General features: G+C 33.3%; 1 protein-coding gene across 1 annotated transcript in view; it reads left to right on the top strand.

The window, feature by feature from the left end:
• The window catches only part of LOC132717776 (uncharacterized), a 36,655-nt gene extending 23,653 nt beyond the window's left edge, over positions 1-13,002 (top strand). Inside the window, exons 7-15 of the mRNA XM_060701335.1 lie at positions 3,238-3,308; positions 3,684-3,787; positions 3,988-4,076; positions 6,579-6,777; positions 7,538-7,650; positions 8,364-8,515; positions 8,821-8,869; positions 9,126-9,163; positions 9,912-13,002. Of these exons, the coding sequence (XP_060557318.1) occupies positions 3,238-3,308; positions 3,684-3,787; positions 3,988-4,076; positions 6,579-6,777; positions 7,538-7,650; positions 8,364-8,515; positions 8,821-8,869; positions 9,126-9,163; positions 9,912-12,434 (3,338 nt within the window). The 3' untranslated portion in view covers positions 12,435-13,002. The remainder of the gene's footprint in view (positions 1-3,237; positions 3,309-3,683; positions 3,788-3,987; positions 4,077-6,578; positions 6,778-7,537; positions 7,651-8,363; positions 8,516-8,820; positions 8,870-9,125; positions 9,164-9,911) is intronic.
• The last annotated feature ends 3,505 nt before the right edge of the window (positions 13,003-16,507 follow it).

The following is a 16,507-nucleotide window of genomic DNA, read 5'->3' as shown; positions in this document are numbered from 1 at the left end:
CCTAGTGACCCCAAAATCAATAAGAGTCATCTACTAGTTATGACCAATCAATATGTGAAATATGAAGGCTTTGTGATGAATTGTGATTAAGATAATGAGCGGAAACCATTCTAACATTTAAGGCCCCTGTGACCTTGACCTTTAACCTAGTGACCCAAAATCAAAAGGGGTCATGTGCTAGATATGACCAATCAATATGTGAAATATGTAGACTTTGTGATGAATACTTTTCATGATAAATCAGCGGAATCAATTCAGACATTTAAGGCCTCTGTGACATTGACCTTTGACCTAGTGACCCAAAAATCAACAGAGGTCATTTAATAGTTATGACCAATCTATATGTGAAGTATAAGGACTTTGTGATAAATAGTAATCATGATAATAAGCGGAAATCATATTACCATTCAAGGCCCATGTCACCTTGACCTTTGACCTAGTGACCCCAAAATCAAAAGAGATCATATCCTAGTTATGACCAATCTATATGTGAAAGATGAAGACTTTGTGATCAATACTTTTCAAGATAATCAGCAGAAACCATTTTGACATTTAAGGCCCCTGTGACCTTGACTTTTGACCTAGTGACCCTAAAATCAAAAGAGGTCACCTACTAGTTATAACCAATCAATATGTGAAATATGAAGACTTTGGGTTCAATACTTTTCAAGATAATCAGTGGAAACCAATCTGTCATTTAAGGGCCCTGTGACCTTTGACCTAGTGACCCAAAATCAATAAGAGTCATCTACTAGTTGTGACCATTTACTATGTGAAATATGACGACTTTGTGATCAATACTTTTTAAGATAATCAGCAGAAACCATTTTGACATTTAAAAGCCCCTGTGACCTTGAACTTTGACCTAATGACCCCAAAATCAATAGGGGTCATCTACTAGATGTGACCAATCAATATGTGAAATATGAAGACTTTGTGATGATAACTTCTCAAGATAATCAGTGGAAACCATTCTGAGATTTAAGGCCCCTGTGACCTTGACCTTTGACTTAGTGACTCCAAAATCAAAAGGGGTCATCTACTAGATATGACCAATCAATATGTGAAATATGAAGACTTTATGAGAAATAGTAACCAAGATAATAAGCGGAAATCATATTTACATTCAAGGCCTCCGTGACATTGACCTTTGGCCTAGTGACCTCAAAATCAATAAGAGTCATCTACTAGTTATGACCAATCAATATGTGAAATATGAAGGCTTTGTAATGAATTGTGATTAAGATAATGAGCGGAAACCATTCTAACATTTAAGGCCCCTGTGACCTTGACCTTTAACCTAGTGACCCAAAATCAAAAGGGGTCATGTGCTAGATATGACCAATCAATATGTGAAATATGTAAACTTTGTGATGAATACTTTTTATGATAAATCAGCGGAATCAATTCAGACATTTAAGGCCTCTGTGACATTGACCTTTGACCTAGTGACCCAAAAATCAAGAGGGGTCATTTAATAGTTATGACCAATCTATATGTGAAGTATAAGGACTTTGTGATAAATAGTAATCATGATAATAAGCGGAAATCATATTACCATTCAAGGCCCATGCCACCTTGACCTTTGACCTAGTGACCCCAAAATCAAAAGGGATCATATCCTGGTTATAACCAATCTATATGTGAAAGATGAAGACTTTGTGATCAATACTTTTCAAGATAATCAGCAGAAACCATTTTGACATTTAAAGCCCCTGTGACCTTGACTTTTGACCTAGTGACCCCAAAATCAAAAGAGGTCACCTACTAGTTATAACCAATCAATATGTGAAATATGAAGACTTTGGGATCAATACTTTTGAAGATAATCAGTGGAAACCAATCTGTCATTTAAGGGCCCTGTGACCTTTGACCTAATGACCCAAAAATCAATAAGGGTCATCTACTAGTTGTGACCAATTACTATGTGAAATATGACGACTTTGTGATCAATACTTTTTAAGATAATCAGCAGAAACCATTTTGACATTTAAGGCCCCTGTGACCTTGAACTGTGACCTAGTGACAGCAAAATCAATAGGGGTCATCTACTATATGTGACCAATCAATATGTGAAATATGAAGACTTTGTGATGAATACTTTTCAAGATAATCAGTGGAAACCATTCTGACATTTAAGGCCCCTGTGACCTTGACCTTTGACCTAGTGACCCCAAAATCAAAAGGGGTCATCTACTTGTTGTGACCAATCACTATGGGAAATATGACGACTTTGTGATCAATTCTTTTCAAGCTAATCAGCAGAAACCATTTTGACATTTAAGGCCCCTGTGAACTTGACCTTTGACCTTGTGACTTCAAAATCAATAGGGGTCATCTACTAGTTATGACCAATCACTATGTGAAGTATGACAACTTTTTGATGAATACTTTTCAAGATAATCAGCGGAAACCATTTGCACATTTAAGGCCCCTGTGACCTTGACCTAGTGACCTCAAAATCAATAGAGGTCATCTACTAGTTATGACCAATCACTATGTGAAATATGAAGACTTTGTGATAAATAGTTTTCAAGATAATCAGCGGAAACCATGTGGTCTACCGACGGAAAGACCGACGGACCGACAGACCGACGGACAGACCGACAGACAGACCGACATTAGCAAAACAATATACCCCCTCTTCTTTGAAGAGGGGCATAAAAAGGAAAGAATGGGGATCAATATGTTCCAAGGCACTGATATTTCGCTTACATATATGTTGATTGTGATAGACATGAAGATGTGAATGATTTTTATAGCAGAGTGGCAGGCTCATTGGGGAGAGTCAACGTGTCTTTTACCCCGTGCAGTGTTGCAAGTTGATAAAAAGGGAGAACTAGGAAATATAATTATGTTTTGCTTAAACAATTTAAATTACCGATGTTTTTAAATGTATCCATAAGCAGTTTGATTTTTATTGACGCAGTCTCAAAATAATTCGAACAACCCTTTTTCGTAGGCACCCGGAGTGTTTATCAAATTAAGTTATAAAATGAAACGCAACTTAAAGAGAAATGATTACATGTAAACGGTTCTGAGGTAAGTTTGTGCGAAATAGACATTTTCAAACTTAGGTGTTCTGATTTGATGTAAAGATAGGACAAAAAGTAATGTCAGTTTAATCCCTGTTCTTTTTCTTCCTTGCCTATTGTAAAAACATCTTGAGTCATGTTACTACTGTACGTATACGGTTCTGTCTAAAGATAATGTGAAATAACAATCAGGATACAATAGTTTCAGATAAACTAGAGATCGAGAAAAATGACATAGAAAATTTTCGGCAAATTGGATCAGGAAGATTTGGTGTGAGTTGAATTTACATTTTATTCAATATTTCCATTAGTAGGCATTTAAAACATTAACATTTTTCTGGTATGATATAAATTTTATTTTGAATTAAAAGAAAGATAATTTACTTTTCTTAAGTGTTACTTTGAATTTTGATAGCAACGAATAAACTTTACACTCCACAATCGGCTATGTAACAGAAAGCGCATCGAAAGAAGAGGATATCTCTTGCCGAATCTTTTATATTATAGATAAAATAAAAACCCTTTCATTGATCTTTGGCCCATTTTCAATAGAAAGGTCTCTAAACCATGTATATTTTACATTCATTTCAAATTCAGGTAGAAAAAATGGAATTCTATGCGTTAAAATGTTTTTTTTTCAATTACCAGGTTATACATAGAGGTAAATTTGGAAGGACAGAAATAGCAGTTGAAATCATTAAAAACATTCATAGTTTTCATGAACATATGTTGATGGAGGCCAGAATTATGTCGTAAGTTTCTTAACTTAATTATTTGTACAAATTCATTCTTTTTCATCTAAAATTTATTTTTATATCGTCAAGTACTAAAATGCATGGCATCCAGATGTGTCTTTTTAAACATTTCTTTAATTATTTAAAAGGTCTTGATAATGGATAGTCAGTAGGATGTGGGATATTCTTGTTTTACATTTTTTCCTTGATTTTTTCAGTAATTTAAATCATCCAAATTTGGTGCAGTTATATGGCATAGTTTCCAAATCTTTACCGTTGATGAAAATAACAGAGTTTATGCGGAACGGTTTGTACTTAAGTTTTGTTTTATCGTATTAAGATAGAATTTTTTGTAATCAATGAAATTACATTTTCCTTTGACTAGATTAACATATATGTGTCATTGCATTACAAATGTTGGAGTTAAGGAAGAAAATAGTGGATACAATATTGTGTACTATATATCTTTGTCTCATATATTTGCATCATTTAGCTCACCAAATCACAACGTGCTCAATGTGAACTATTAACATCACCTTGCGTCCAGCATCGGTCATTTTCATTTTTACTCCCCGCTTGGCCGATGCAGCAACAGGGAAAACAGAAAAAAACTAGAAATGTATCCATAGGACATGGGTGCCCCCACACTTCACTGTTCGTCAATTTATGACTCTTGGTGAAATATGTACTGGAATACATGTGCCACAAGTTGAAAACTAAAATTTTTTCACTAAGTAAAGGGCATGAACTTTACAAATACTGAATAAGTCCACAAACAAACCCCATAGTGCGCAACTTCACACACTGATCAATATTCCTGTAAAGTTTCGTGACCCTAGGTTTTTGAGCTACGTGCGACACAAGTTGATAATTGCAAATTTTTACTAGGTCAAGGGCAATAAATCTGACAAAACAGAAAAAATCCACAAGCGAAACCCCAGGTGCACAACTTCACATGCTGACCAACATTCTTGTTTTTTTATGCCTACAGATCAAATATTTTTTGAGCTATGAATGAACAAGTTGAAAATTGCAAATCTATACAAGGTCAAGGGTAATTACTCTAACAAAATTTAAAAAAAATCCACATGCAAAAATCCATGTGCATAGCTTCGCAGTGATGTTGACCATTATTCCTGTAAAGTTGGTTGGTTCTAACTCAAACACTCAAGGAACAAATAATACAACATAATGGAACAGCTTTTTACTAAGTCAAGGGAAATAACTCTAGAAACACAGGAAACATCTACAATCCAAACCCCCCAGGTGCACAACTTCACATGCTGACCAACATTCCTGTTAAGTTTCATGACTCAAGGTTGAATAGTTTTTGAGTTACATGCGACACAAGTTCAAAATTGCAAATAATTACTAAGTCAAGAGCAATAACTCTGACAAAACAGAATAAATTCACAAGCTTAATCCCAGGTGCACAACTTCATATGCTGCGCAACATTCCTGTGAAGTTTCATGACTCTAGGTCAAATACTTTTGAGCTATGTGCGACACAAGTTGAAAATTGCAAATTTTTATTAAGTGAAGGGCAATTTCTCTACAAATACTAAATAAATCCACACGAAAATACCCAGGTGCACATCTTCAGATGATGATCAACATTCCTGTAAAGTTTCATGACCCTAGTTCAAATACTTTTTGAGCTACGTGTGACACAAGTTGATAATTGCAAATATTTACTTAGTCAAGGGCAATAACTCTGACAAAACAGAAAAAATCCACAAGCGAAACCCCAGGTGCACAACTTCACATACTGATCAACATTCCTGTTTCATGGCCCTAGGTCGGATACTTTTTGAGCTATGTGCGCCACAAGATGAGAATTATTGGGGTTTATGTGCTTTTTCTTTGATCTTTATGTGGCACTTTTCCCCATAAACCAGTAAAATTAACACTTAAACCAGTCGGTTTATGGGATTTCCTTCTGTTTTTAACTAAAATCATGGACGGAATGAAGCTCATAGACCATTGTATGTTCGCCCGGATGGACGGACGGACGTACAAGGGTAAATCTAAATGCCCCCCACTTTAAGCACAAAAACTTTAAACGACACAATCCTTCTTAAGAACTTGGTAGATTTCAATTAAACCATACAGTGGGAAGTCCTTTGCAAAAGAAAATAAATATATGCATATGGTTCCGATCTGTTATACAAGATGGCCGACAAATCTAAAAAAAAATAAAATAGGTTTAAGGATACATTCCCTAACGGGCACATTAACTCTTTGAATATAAGAAAATATATATAACATATAATATAAAAACTATTTTATGTTTAGTGCCGCAGTCCAAAAATTATCTATGGTTTTGTAAAACAGCGACTAGGTGTTTATCTTGTAACATTTTAATAAAACATCTACAGATAAATATTATCAAGCTGTAAAATTATAAAACACTTTTAACATAAAAAACAATTTGTGTTTGAAGTTGCTTGTCTGCAACGGGGTATGAACCCCTGACTTATCCATTTTAAAAGCTTGGTGCGCACCTTTGTGAAATAGTTGTGCATCGCACATGAATAAATGCAAATGAAAAAAAATCGCATTTCATTTGTTCTGAGTGTTTCATTCCCTTTTTTTCTTGTCCAAAATAACCAATTTGACAAGATTATTCTGTAAGAATCATTAATATCTCAAGTACGCTCTGATATTTGCATTTTTGATGACTGTATTTCCTGATCGATATGTTGTTTGTATTTTATTTTAAATAATTTTTCGATTATTTTAATTTCATTTAATCTCTACATCTTATTGTTATTATTTGAAATAATTCCTCCCAATTATATTACTTCAGGAAACTTATACCGTTTTCTTAAAGCAAATAGACTAGGTCTGTTACTTGATTGTGAAGTCTTAACAGATATGTGTCGTCAAGTTTGTCGAGGGATGGAATATTTACATAATCAAGGATATATTCTACGTAACTTATCAGCAAAGAATTGTTTGGTAGGCAATAATGGGATCGTAAAAGTTTCTGATTTTGCTAGGGCGAGGTTTGTATGTCTACTGTATTCTTTAATTGTTCTTGTACTCAAGCATGAAGGTTCATTGTTTGCAAGTACGAAATGCATGGATAGTATCTTTAAAATGTAACATAGTTATATAATAAAAAGAATAATTGAAAGATGTCACAAATTTTGATTATCGGAATTTATTTTAATTATCTCCCCCAACACTACATTATAATTTTGCATAAATACTATGGCTTTTATAAATAAAGAAATGGACAGGCCGTAGGTCAAGCGGTAAGATCGCTAAAAAAAGATTTTCTAGGTTCGATACTGATATTGTTGATAAACAAAACTCCATATTATCCAATTCAAGTGATTGAAGTAACGTTGATTTCAGAAAAATCTTATTATATTCCCCGCTTCAGATGTTATCCTTTATTCTGCGAAAAGAGGAGATAATTTGACGGCATGATTCCATTGTAACTGTTTAATACCGGAAGTGAACTTTGTAGAAAAATAAAAATAAAAAGATGATACCCTTAAATTTGACATCCTTCAGCTTTAAAAAAGCAGTAGACCTTTTAACTTGTAAATTACAGGAAAGAAAAGTGCATGCAATATTACTATTTCCTTGCAGGTCATTGAAAAGTCATACTAACCTCTTAAAATTATATAAAATAAATTGAAATAAGAACACTGTCAGACTTCTAAGCGAATATATTTATATACAGTAACTTAAAGAAAAAATGAAGTACCTTTTTATATTTGATTTAAATATTTAAGTTTGTATTTGTCTTACCAGGTATTTAAGAAAAGGAGAAACTGTAACCTTTAATGCCATACGGGTTCCATGGGCACCACCCGAAGTTTATCTGTCTAGAAAAGGAGACATCAAGTCAGATATCTGGTCTTTTGGTAATTAGTCTATGTTGTAATAACATTTTTTTCAGAAAGTAGTGATAAAGAATTCATTGCAGTCAGTAAATTATTGTCCGTCTGAATATATCATAAATAATCATATCATTATTGTCTGTTACAACACACCCTGATGGTATTAAACACTTTTTTCCGTCAGGATTGTGTTATGATATTTTATTCTTACTTTTTTAATTCATATATAATAACTCGATATGTTTTCTTCACAAATGCTAAACTTGATTTAAGAAAACGCTGTAATTGTTGTTCGTGTAAATAAAAATGCTAATTTGAATACAAATCTAACAAAAGCAACAGAAGCGTAACAGTAGAACTCTCCAAAATAGAAAGACAAAATAATGCAAGATTTCCTTTACGCAAAGTGAAATTTAAGTTAAACATAAACAAATATTTGTTTTACACATTTCAATAAAGAAACTTGAAGGCACCTTATTCCTCAGAGATGAATATGTTCCTTCTTCAGAAAGAACAAACATGAAGTTAATAAGATTAATATAATGGCTTTAGAGCATGTAAGATGCTGAGCGTCAAATCTGAAATTGTAAGTCATCAATGTGGCAATCTGTTAATAAAGGAGTATTAAAGATGAAATAAACGTATTATAACTGTACTGGCTTTTGTAAATGGTATATTTTTTAAACATAAGGCAATTAAATATACACAATCGTGTCTTTTAAATCATTTTTTTTCAGGTGTTTTAATGTGGGAAATATTTACGTGTGGTGATGTGCCTTTCATATATGAACGTGACAGAAATGTCAAAAGAATAAAGATTTACCCACCTCCAAAACCGACTTCATGTCCTAAAGACATAGACATGTTAATGTTGCGGTGCTGGGAATATGTATGTTAAATAATATTGACTATCGTATGTTGAGCATGTGTAGGATAAATATCGGGAAACTTATTATAAGTTTTCGAGATTTTTACTCAATTTGCAAATCAGTATCAAATTAAGTTGTTTTCAAATTAGCTTCATCTGATTACAATCGGCTCCTAAATAATGCTATGCGTGTAAACCTTAGTCAGACTGACTTAATGCAATTATATGGCGTTCAGCATTCTTTTCGAGTTGTATTTGATAATTAATTTATCTTGCTTGTTAAATTTATTTTTTGCTATCCAAACTTTTGTTGTAATTTTTGTTAGGAACCTTCTAAAAGACCTACATTCAAGGATTTGAAGACTCATCTTGAAGGTTTGCGCATATTTTCATGAAATAGAAATCTTTTCCGAAATAAGAAAACCCAGAAAACTTACTTATAATTTGTCATTGCCATGTAAAATGAAAAAAAATCATATTTTCTAATCAACTTCCGTATACTTACATATCGTACATGTATATTATATTAAATTTGTAATATTTTTGGTTGACTTATAATACGTTTTATTTTATACTTTTTTCTTTCGTTTTTGTATCCTGCAATTCTATATCAATTCATATATTTTTACAGAATGTTACTTGAAGATACAGGATGATGAAGACGATTCAGTAAGTAAATGTCTATATTCAAAACGATCGAACCAGCAAAAAATATTTTACTTAATCACATGATCATTTTGTGCCATCTGAATATGAAACGTTTGAAATACTTACCAGAATAGAACTGCCGCCTTTATTGAGATGATCGTAAACAAAATAAATAAAACTGATTTAATTAAAGCTGTATAAAACACAAATGCAATATTCCATATTTGATTTAGATATACTCTGAACTTTTCGCTAATACACAGTAAATAAGTTAAACTTTTAATGTATCTATAAATGTTAACATTGACCAGGTACGGAAAACGCTATAGTTTTTAGCCTGCCTTCGGCAACAAAATCTACCCATGCGACCAGTGCAGACTAAAATAAGTTGGTACATCTGTGTCGTCTGACCACTGACTGCACTGTTTGCTTTTACGTCACTATATTTTCCATTTAAATCATGAAAGCTTTTGTCCAGATTATAAGATCGATAAGTCCATTAAAGATATTTTGTGAGGTCAAAGTAGCCGAAAGGTTAAAGTCGTTTGACTTCAAACAACTTTCCCTCATTGCTGTTTTCATGTGATGAAACTATCCAGCTAGCTTATTGAACGCCAGTGGAAAGGCATCTGGGAGTCTTCCTCCGCCTTTAAAGCTAGAAAGAGGTCATATGACATATACTATGCTGTGTTAGTGTGACATAAAACCATTAAAAGGTTAATGCGATAAATAAAAAAAGAAACGATATAACCTTACCTTTTCATTACAGGACTCCCAACAACTTGCTGAATTAGGATTTGATAACGTAGACAAACAACTTTTTATGCATGCATTGAAAGAAGGAAACGAATCAGATAACTTCATCAGGGTTATGGTTGTTGGAAATTTTAACCAGGGTAAAACAAGTCTAACAAGAAGGCTTTTAGAGCTTCCGATGGAAAACATTGAAAGTACAGATGGTATAGATATTCATGCAGCAAATTGTGAGGACAATGTTATATGGAAAACAACTGTTTCCCATGCTGCTGAGATAAAAGGTGCACGTCGATTAGCAAACATTATAATACAAAGCATTAAAACAATTAATAATACTGAAACACTGGACGATGACAATGGACAGGAAGACAGTATGATGCTACCGGGAGAATGCAATGATGTTGATGATAAAAATGCTGAATCATTTGAAAATGATAATACATGTAATTCTCTTGACGAAAAAGTAAATCAAGGCGATATTCTAGAAGCAGTCACAGACAAAGACTTTTCTGAAACATCATTTTCAGAGACATCCTCGGAGGACAACAGTGAAATAGAGGAATGTTTCACATCCGGTTCAGACGTATCTGAAGATAAAGCAATCACAAACGAGCCAGACCTACACATAAAAGCAGTAGATATGCTTTCAGAATTTACAGAAAAATTGAAAGATGAAAACTATTATGCATCAAACAAAAATGACAATAGTATTAACGTCAATATTTGGGACTTTGGAGGACAGTTCATTTATTATGCCACTCACCAGATTTTTCATTCAAGAGACGCAATATATCTTTTAGTTTTTGACCTAACGAAGGACCTTGATAGCATAGTAGAGGATGAAGATTTTCCAGACAGAAAGTTTGATATGAGGACATGCTTGAAATTTTGGATCATGTCAGTGCATGCTTTTGTCGGAACAAAGGACGGCAAGGAACCAAAAATAATACTTGTAGGGACACACAAGGCTGATTGCATCAGCAAAAGTGATATTGAAAAGAAGTTTGACGACGTATATGATCTCTTAATAAAATCGAAAGCCAGAAATCACATCTACAGGATGCCATTTGCTATCGAAAACACAGATCCAAACGACACCGGTATTACTGAATTAAAGACAGCAATATTTGAAATAGGATCAGAAAAAGCTAAAGCCAGCAAGGTTCCAGCAAAATGGATTCAATTAGAAGAGGCATTAAAAGGAAACAAAGAAAATAGAAAGATTTTAAAATATGAGGATGTTCAAAACATAGACAAGTCTACAGATTTGCCTATCAATGATGAGGGTCAGTTAAAGCTTTTCCTAAAATATCACCATGCAAAAGGAACAATTGTGTACTTTGATGAGGAAAATCTTCGGGAATTTGTCGTTATTGATCCGCAATTTTTGGTGGATGCTTTTAAATGTATCATTACATCTAAACGATTTTGTAAGTGGAGATCAGACATACATGAGTTATGGGAAAAGTTGATAGAAACCGCAGTTCTAGACAAATATTTGTTGAACAGCATTTGGGAGCATGATGACAAAAACCATTTTATGGAACATAGAGATATTCTGTTGGCTTTTTTGCAGAGACATCGAATATTGGCTGAGATGCAGGTAATTGATGAGATTACTAGTGATGCAAGAGGCACGGGGAAATACATTGTACCAAGTCTTTTAAAAAGTGAGGGTGATCAATCAATTCTAAAGAAATGTGTAGAAGGAAAGAATTATTCGTTAGTCATACTTGGTCTTTCATTGGAAGATACAACGATTATCAAAACTGTATTTGAAAGAACTACTGCAGCAGCTCTCGAGAGATGGCCGCCAATAGAGATAGATGGCATATCGTTGGTATTTCAGAGTACTTCTTTCTACCTTCTTGATCTTCAACATGCAGGTATCATTGCATATTCTACTGAAAGGGGAATTGAGTTAGCAGTAGTCAATCAATGCCCTCCAGCAAATGTTGAAAGTGCGGTTTGTGACCGTTTCCGTAGATTCGTAGAAACTGTCGTTTCAAACGAGTTCCGGCGTCACAACTGCAGTAGAAACGATATTCCTTTTACTTATTACCTGAAGTGCAACCATGCCGCTCATAAATGTCAAGGAAGTAAAAATGTTCATTATGGATTAGAGAACATCAAAAAGAAATATCGTGTATGCTGCCCAGATAATTCAAACCATGCAATAATTACGAAGAAAGCATTAGCAGAATGGTTTCAAGATGGAACTATTATTAATAACGAAAAAGGCCTTCAAAAGATAGTCACGGAAAAGGACTTGACGAAAGTTGCCTTAACTATCGGTCAGAATTGGGAGCTATTAGGACCCATGTTAGGTGTCAGCAAAGTAGATGTTGAACGAATAAAAATGGACCATAAGCATTGTACAGAGACATCTATTTTTTACATGTTGCACAAATGGAATATGCAATGTCCTGATAAAAATACCATGGGCGATTTGATAAATACAATGAAAGAATGTGAGGCACTCTCAGTGGATTGGGATAAAGTCAACAACCTATTGGACGGGTTCTTCGTGCAATAAAGGTGAAGCAGAAAAAAGGCGTTTTCAACAACAACAACAACAACAACAACAACCCAGCTCCATGAATAATTAATTGCCCCGGATTAAAGTAAAAACAAATTATCATTCATTGTCCATTGAACCATGTGAAATTGAACAAAGAGTAATTATAATGAACTCTACCACTACACACAAAGTTTTTTGTTGGTTACTTCTGTGATTTATACTTTACACATAATACGCTGTGTGTCTAAAATGTCAAGCGAATAGACTTCTTGGTGTATTTTAAATGATATGTTATTCGGAAAGGTTCTTTGTGTTATAAACGTACACGTTCTTATATGGCAATTCTACGGATGTTGACACTGATTAGTTGAGGTTAATAACACTATACAAGTATGTGCTATGACACAAATACTGTAGATTTTACTTTTGTAACAGTTAAAAGAACGTTATTCAATGAAATGATTCAAGTACATTTATTTACGTAAATTGTCTTTGACTTATTTTTTTGTTCTTTTTGTGAACTTATTATCTAAATCTCAATTTCATTGTTTGATATACTAATACATGTACATGTTTAAAATGATCCACGAGTTTTGTTATGATTCAACTTTACATAACTTGTCTTATTTGATTGAAACTATAAACAACTATTATTTTAATTATATTAAGTTGCAATATTAGTTGTGTGATATTTACTGTCTTCAAGACACACATTTCTTACACAGTCACTTTTAACACCATTCATTCTCAGTGGAATGCGGAATGTTTTATAAGTTGTTCATCTTCAAATTCTAGGGGAGTTGCAATATTTTTATCAATGTCACTAGATTACAAAATACATAAAGATGTAGTTGATGATTTTGGAATTTATTTCATATTGGACTTATCTGTTGGAGAAATAAGATTTACCTTAGTATATTTATATGGACCGAACTCCGATAATCCGTCTTTTTATGAGAATATTTTCAAAGTTGTAAGGAATATATGAAATGGCTCGTATTGATTTTTGGTGATTTTAATTTGGTGCAAAATCCTGATCTAGATTATTGTAACTACAAAAAATATTAATAATAAAAATGCAAGATCAACTCTTTGAGACACATGGAAGGAGCTCCCTACTGATGAAAATCGATATACTTGGTGAAAGGTAAACCCACTGCAACAAGCTAGACTCGATTTCTTTCTTTTATCTTCTTTTATGTTACCATACTTTAAAAACGTTTTTATGAAATGCAGTTTTCAGTGTGACCATTCAATCAGTATTATACAATTAAAATTTAATGATTTTCAGTATGATAAAGGGGTCTGGAAACACAAATTTTTTTCTACTTAGAGATATTCAATATGTTAATGAAATAAATAAAAAAAAAATTGAAAACGTTAAAAAACAATATGTCATACCTGTTTATAATTTCGAAACACTTGAAAATGTTCCGAACGAGGATATACAATTTGTAAGAAATGATCAGTAATTTTTAGAAACTTTATTAATGGTAAGAAGAGGTAATTCCATATCATACTGTCCTTATAAGATAAAGCAAGTAATGAAAAGGAAATACAGATCAAAAAAGATATTGAAATGCTAGGAAAATCAGAAACTATTCAAAATAATGTAAAACTCAAACAGCTTTATAACGAATGGAATATTATACAAGAAAATAAGTTTCAAAGTTACATTTGTAAGTGGACTGGGTAATCGATAGAGAGAAACCAAGTAAATTATTTAGTAATCTTGAAAAAAAAAGCCATTATGTTAATAAATGTATCACAAAAATCATGGAAAACTATGGTACTTCAATAACAAAACAAGAAGAAATCTTAAACGAAACCTCTCATTTTTATGAATCATTATATACGTATACCTCCCATGAATTAGAAGATATTTAGTTTTTAAAGTTTGTTAAAGATATAAACATTCCAACATTATCAAATACAGAGTCAAAATCGCTTGAGGGTAAAATCAGACGTGAAGAAGCATCTACCGTTTCAAAGAATATGAAAATAATAAAAGTCCAGGCTCATCTGTTTTTTTCAGGAGATCTGGATAAAAGGTTTTGGAGCAGAATTGGCGTATTAATTTGCAGGGCTCTAAACTATGCTCTTATATCTGGAAACTTATCTGTAACACAAACACAGGGTATAGTAACATGTATCCCTAAATTTGATAAGCCTATACAATTTTTAAAAAATTGGCGACCGATAACATTGCTAAATTCAATTTATAAGATTGGTTTTGGATGGGTAGTAAATTGAATTAAATGATATTTAGATAAACTCTCAATCAAACCGAGTCTGCAATTCTTATGTAGTTTTGTTGTGATTAATGCTTCCGAGGGATCACTTTGTTTCCAGATTTTTATACTTTACAACAGCAGGTGTCAAGTGCTGTGTGGCAGCTGTAAAAAGTTGCCCCGTACTGTTTTATTTTTCTGGTCCTTCGGGATCATTGATGCCAGCACTATTAAGTGTTGAGAATTGGGTACCGCTCAAGCCTGTGCTAGGGGGCGTGAGGGATGTTGCACTTATTCATTATAACTCATGTACAGACTCAATCAAACCGAGTCTGCAATTCTTATGTAATTTTGTTGTGATTAATGCTTCCGAGGGATCACTTTGTTTCCAGATTTTTATTACCAATGACCAAACAGGATTTATAAAAGGAAATTTTATAGGAGAACATGTAAGACTAATTTATGATATAATGCAATATACAGAGGAGAATAAAATTTTTGGGCTTTTACATTCTTTTACAAACTCCTTGATTACTAGCCGAAGCATATTACAAAAAGCAGTAAAACTATAAAAATAAATCATAATAATTCTATAAATATCCCAAGAGGAATTTTAAGGAACTCACACTAAACAAGCATAAACGTTTATGTATTTACATAGTACTATTAAAGAGACATGACAAATTCTTATTTCCTTTTACTTTTCAATTTCCAGAAAATACAATGCTACAACCTGGACATTTTCTAAAGATGTTCTTGTCAGATAAGTATTTTTCTCATTTTGATGCACTTTAAAATTCCAGTCTCTAATGGTTCAACTTTGACATTTCGTTTTTTTGCGATTTCAATATTTAAGGTACACATAGAGGGTATCGGTCAAGACACATAGTGACAAACTCTTGATTACTAGCCGATGTAGCTCCTCCTGACAGAAATGAATGTAGGCCAATTTTTGGGGGTATTCACAGATAGGTGATCAATCTTAAAAAAGAATTTCCCTTACACGCGTATAAGAACTAAAAGAATCCCCTCATTGGTACACTTTGAACTTTGTCGGGGCATAACTCTAAAACTATAAGAGATATCAACATGAAAATTTGTAGGTAGATAGATCTCATTGAATAGAAGTGCGATGAAAAAGAATCATAACAGTGCCATAAACCATAAGCGTTATCAACATGAAACTTTGTAGGTAGATTAATCTCATTAAATAGAAGTGCAGGGCAAAAGAACCTTAACTCTGCCTTGCTTGATTTAGGAGTTATTTTCCCTTTGATTATTTTTACACTTTGAACATTGTCCAGGACATAGTTCTTCAAGTATAATAGATATGTATAAGACACTTTGTAGGTAGATAGATTTTATTAGGTAGATGTGCATTGCAAAAGAACCATTGTAACTCTGCCTTGCCTTATTTTGGAGTTATTGCCCTTTGTTCATTTGTACACTTTGAACTTTGTCTGTGACATAACTCTGACACTACAAGAGGTATACTTTCCTGTGTTCAAAACCTATTCGGGGAGCATCACCCGGTTCAACAGGCTCTTGATTGTTCTTGCTATTACTACCGTAGCCCGATTCCTTAATTGATCTGTTTATGAAACCCCGACAACAATCTTAACCTTAACCCTCTTATTTACAAATATATAAATGGACATACGAGGTATGAAGTTCTCGGCACGATATACTTCTAGCCACTACACTGACATATACACATAAAGTCGATACCCATATCTTACTGAATATTACTGACCGAGTTACACGCAGGTTTACACAGATTATGTAACATAAAACACACTTTGATCAGTAGAGGGGTGTCAGTTAGACCAAATGGAGAAAGTTGATATCAGAGCCGTC

This window comes from Ruditapes philippinarum, unplaced genomic scaffold (genome assembly GCF_026571515.1).
Source record: "Ruditapes philippinarum isolate M1 unplaced genomic scaffold, ASM2657151v2 ctg4091_1_1_1_1, whole genome shotgun sequence".
Classification (NCBI taxonomy): Eukaryota; Metazoa; Mollusca; class Bivalvia; order Venerida; family Veneridae; genus Ruditapes; species Ruditapes philippinarum.
The sequence above is the reverse complement of the archived record's forward strand: the minus strand, read 5'-3'. Positions and strand labels throughout refer to the sequence as shown.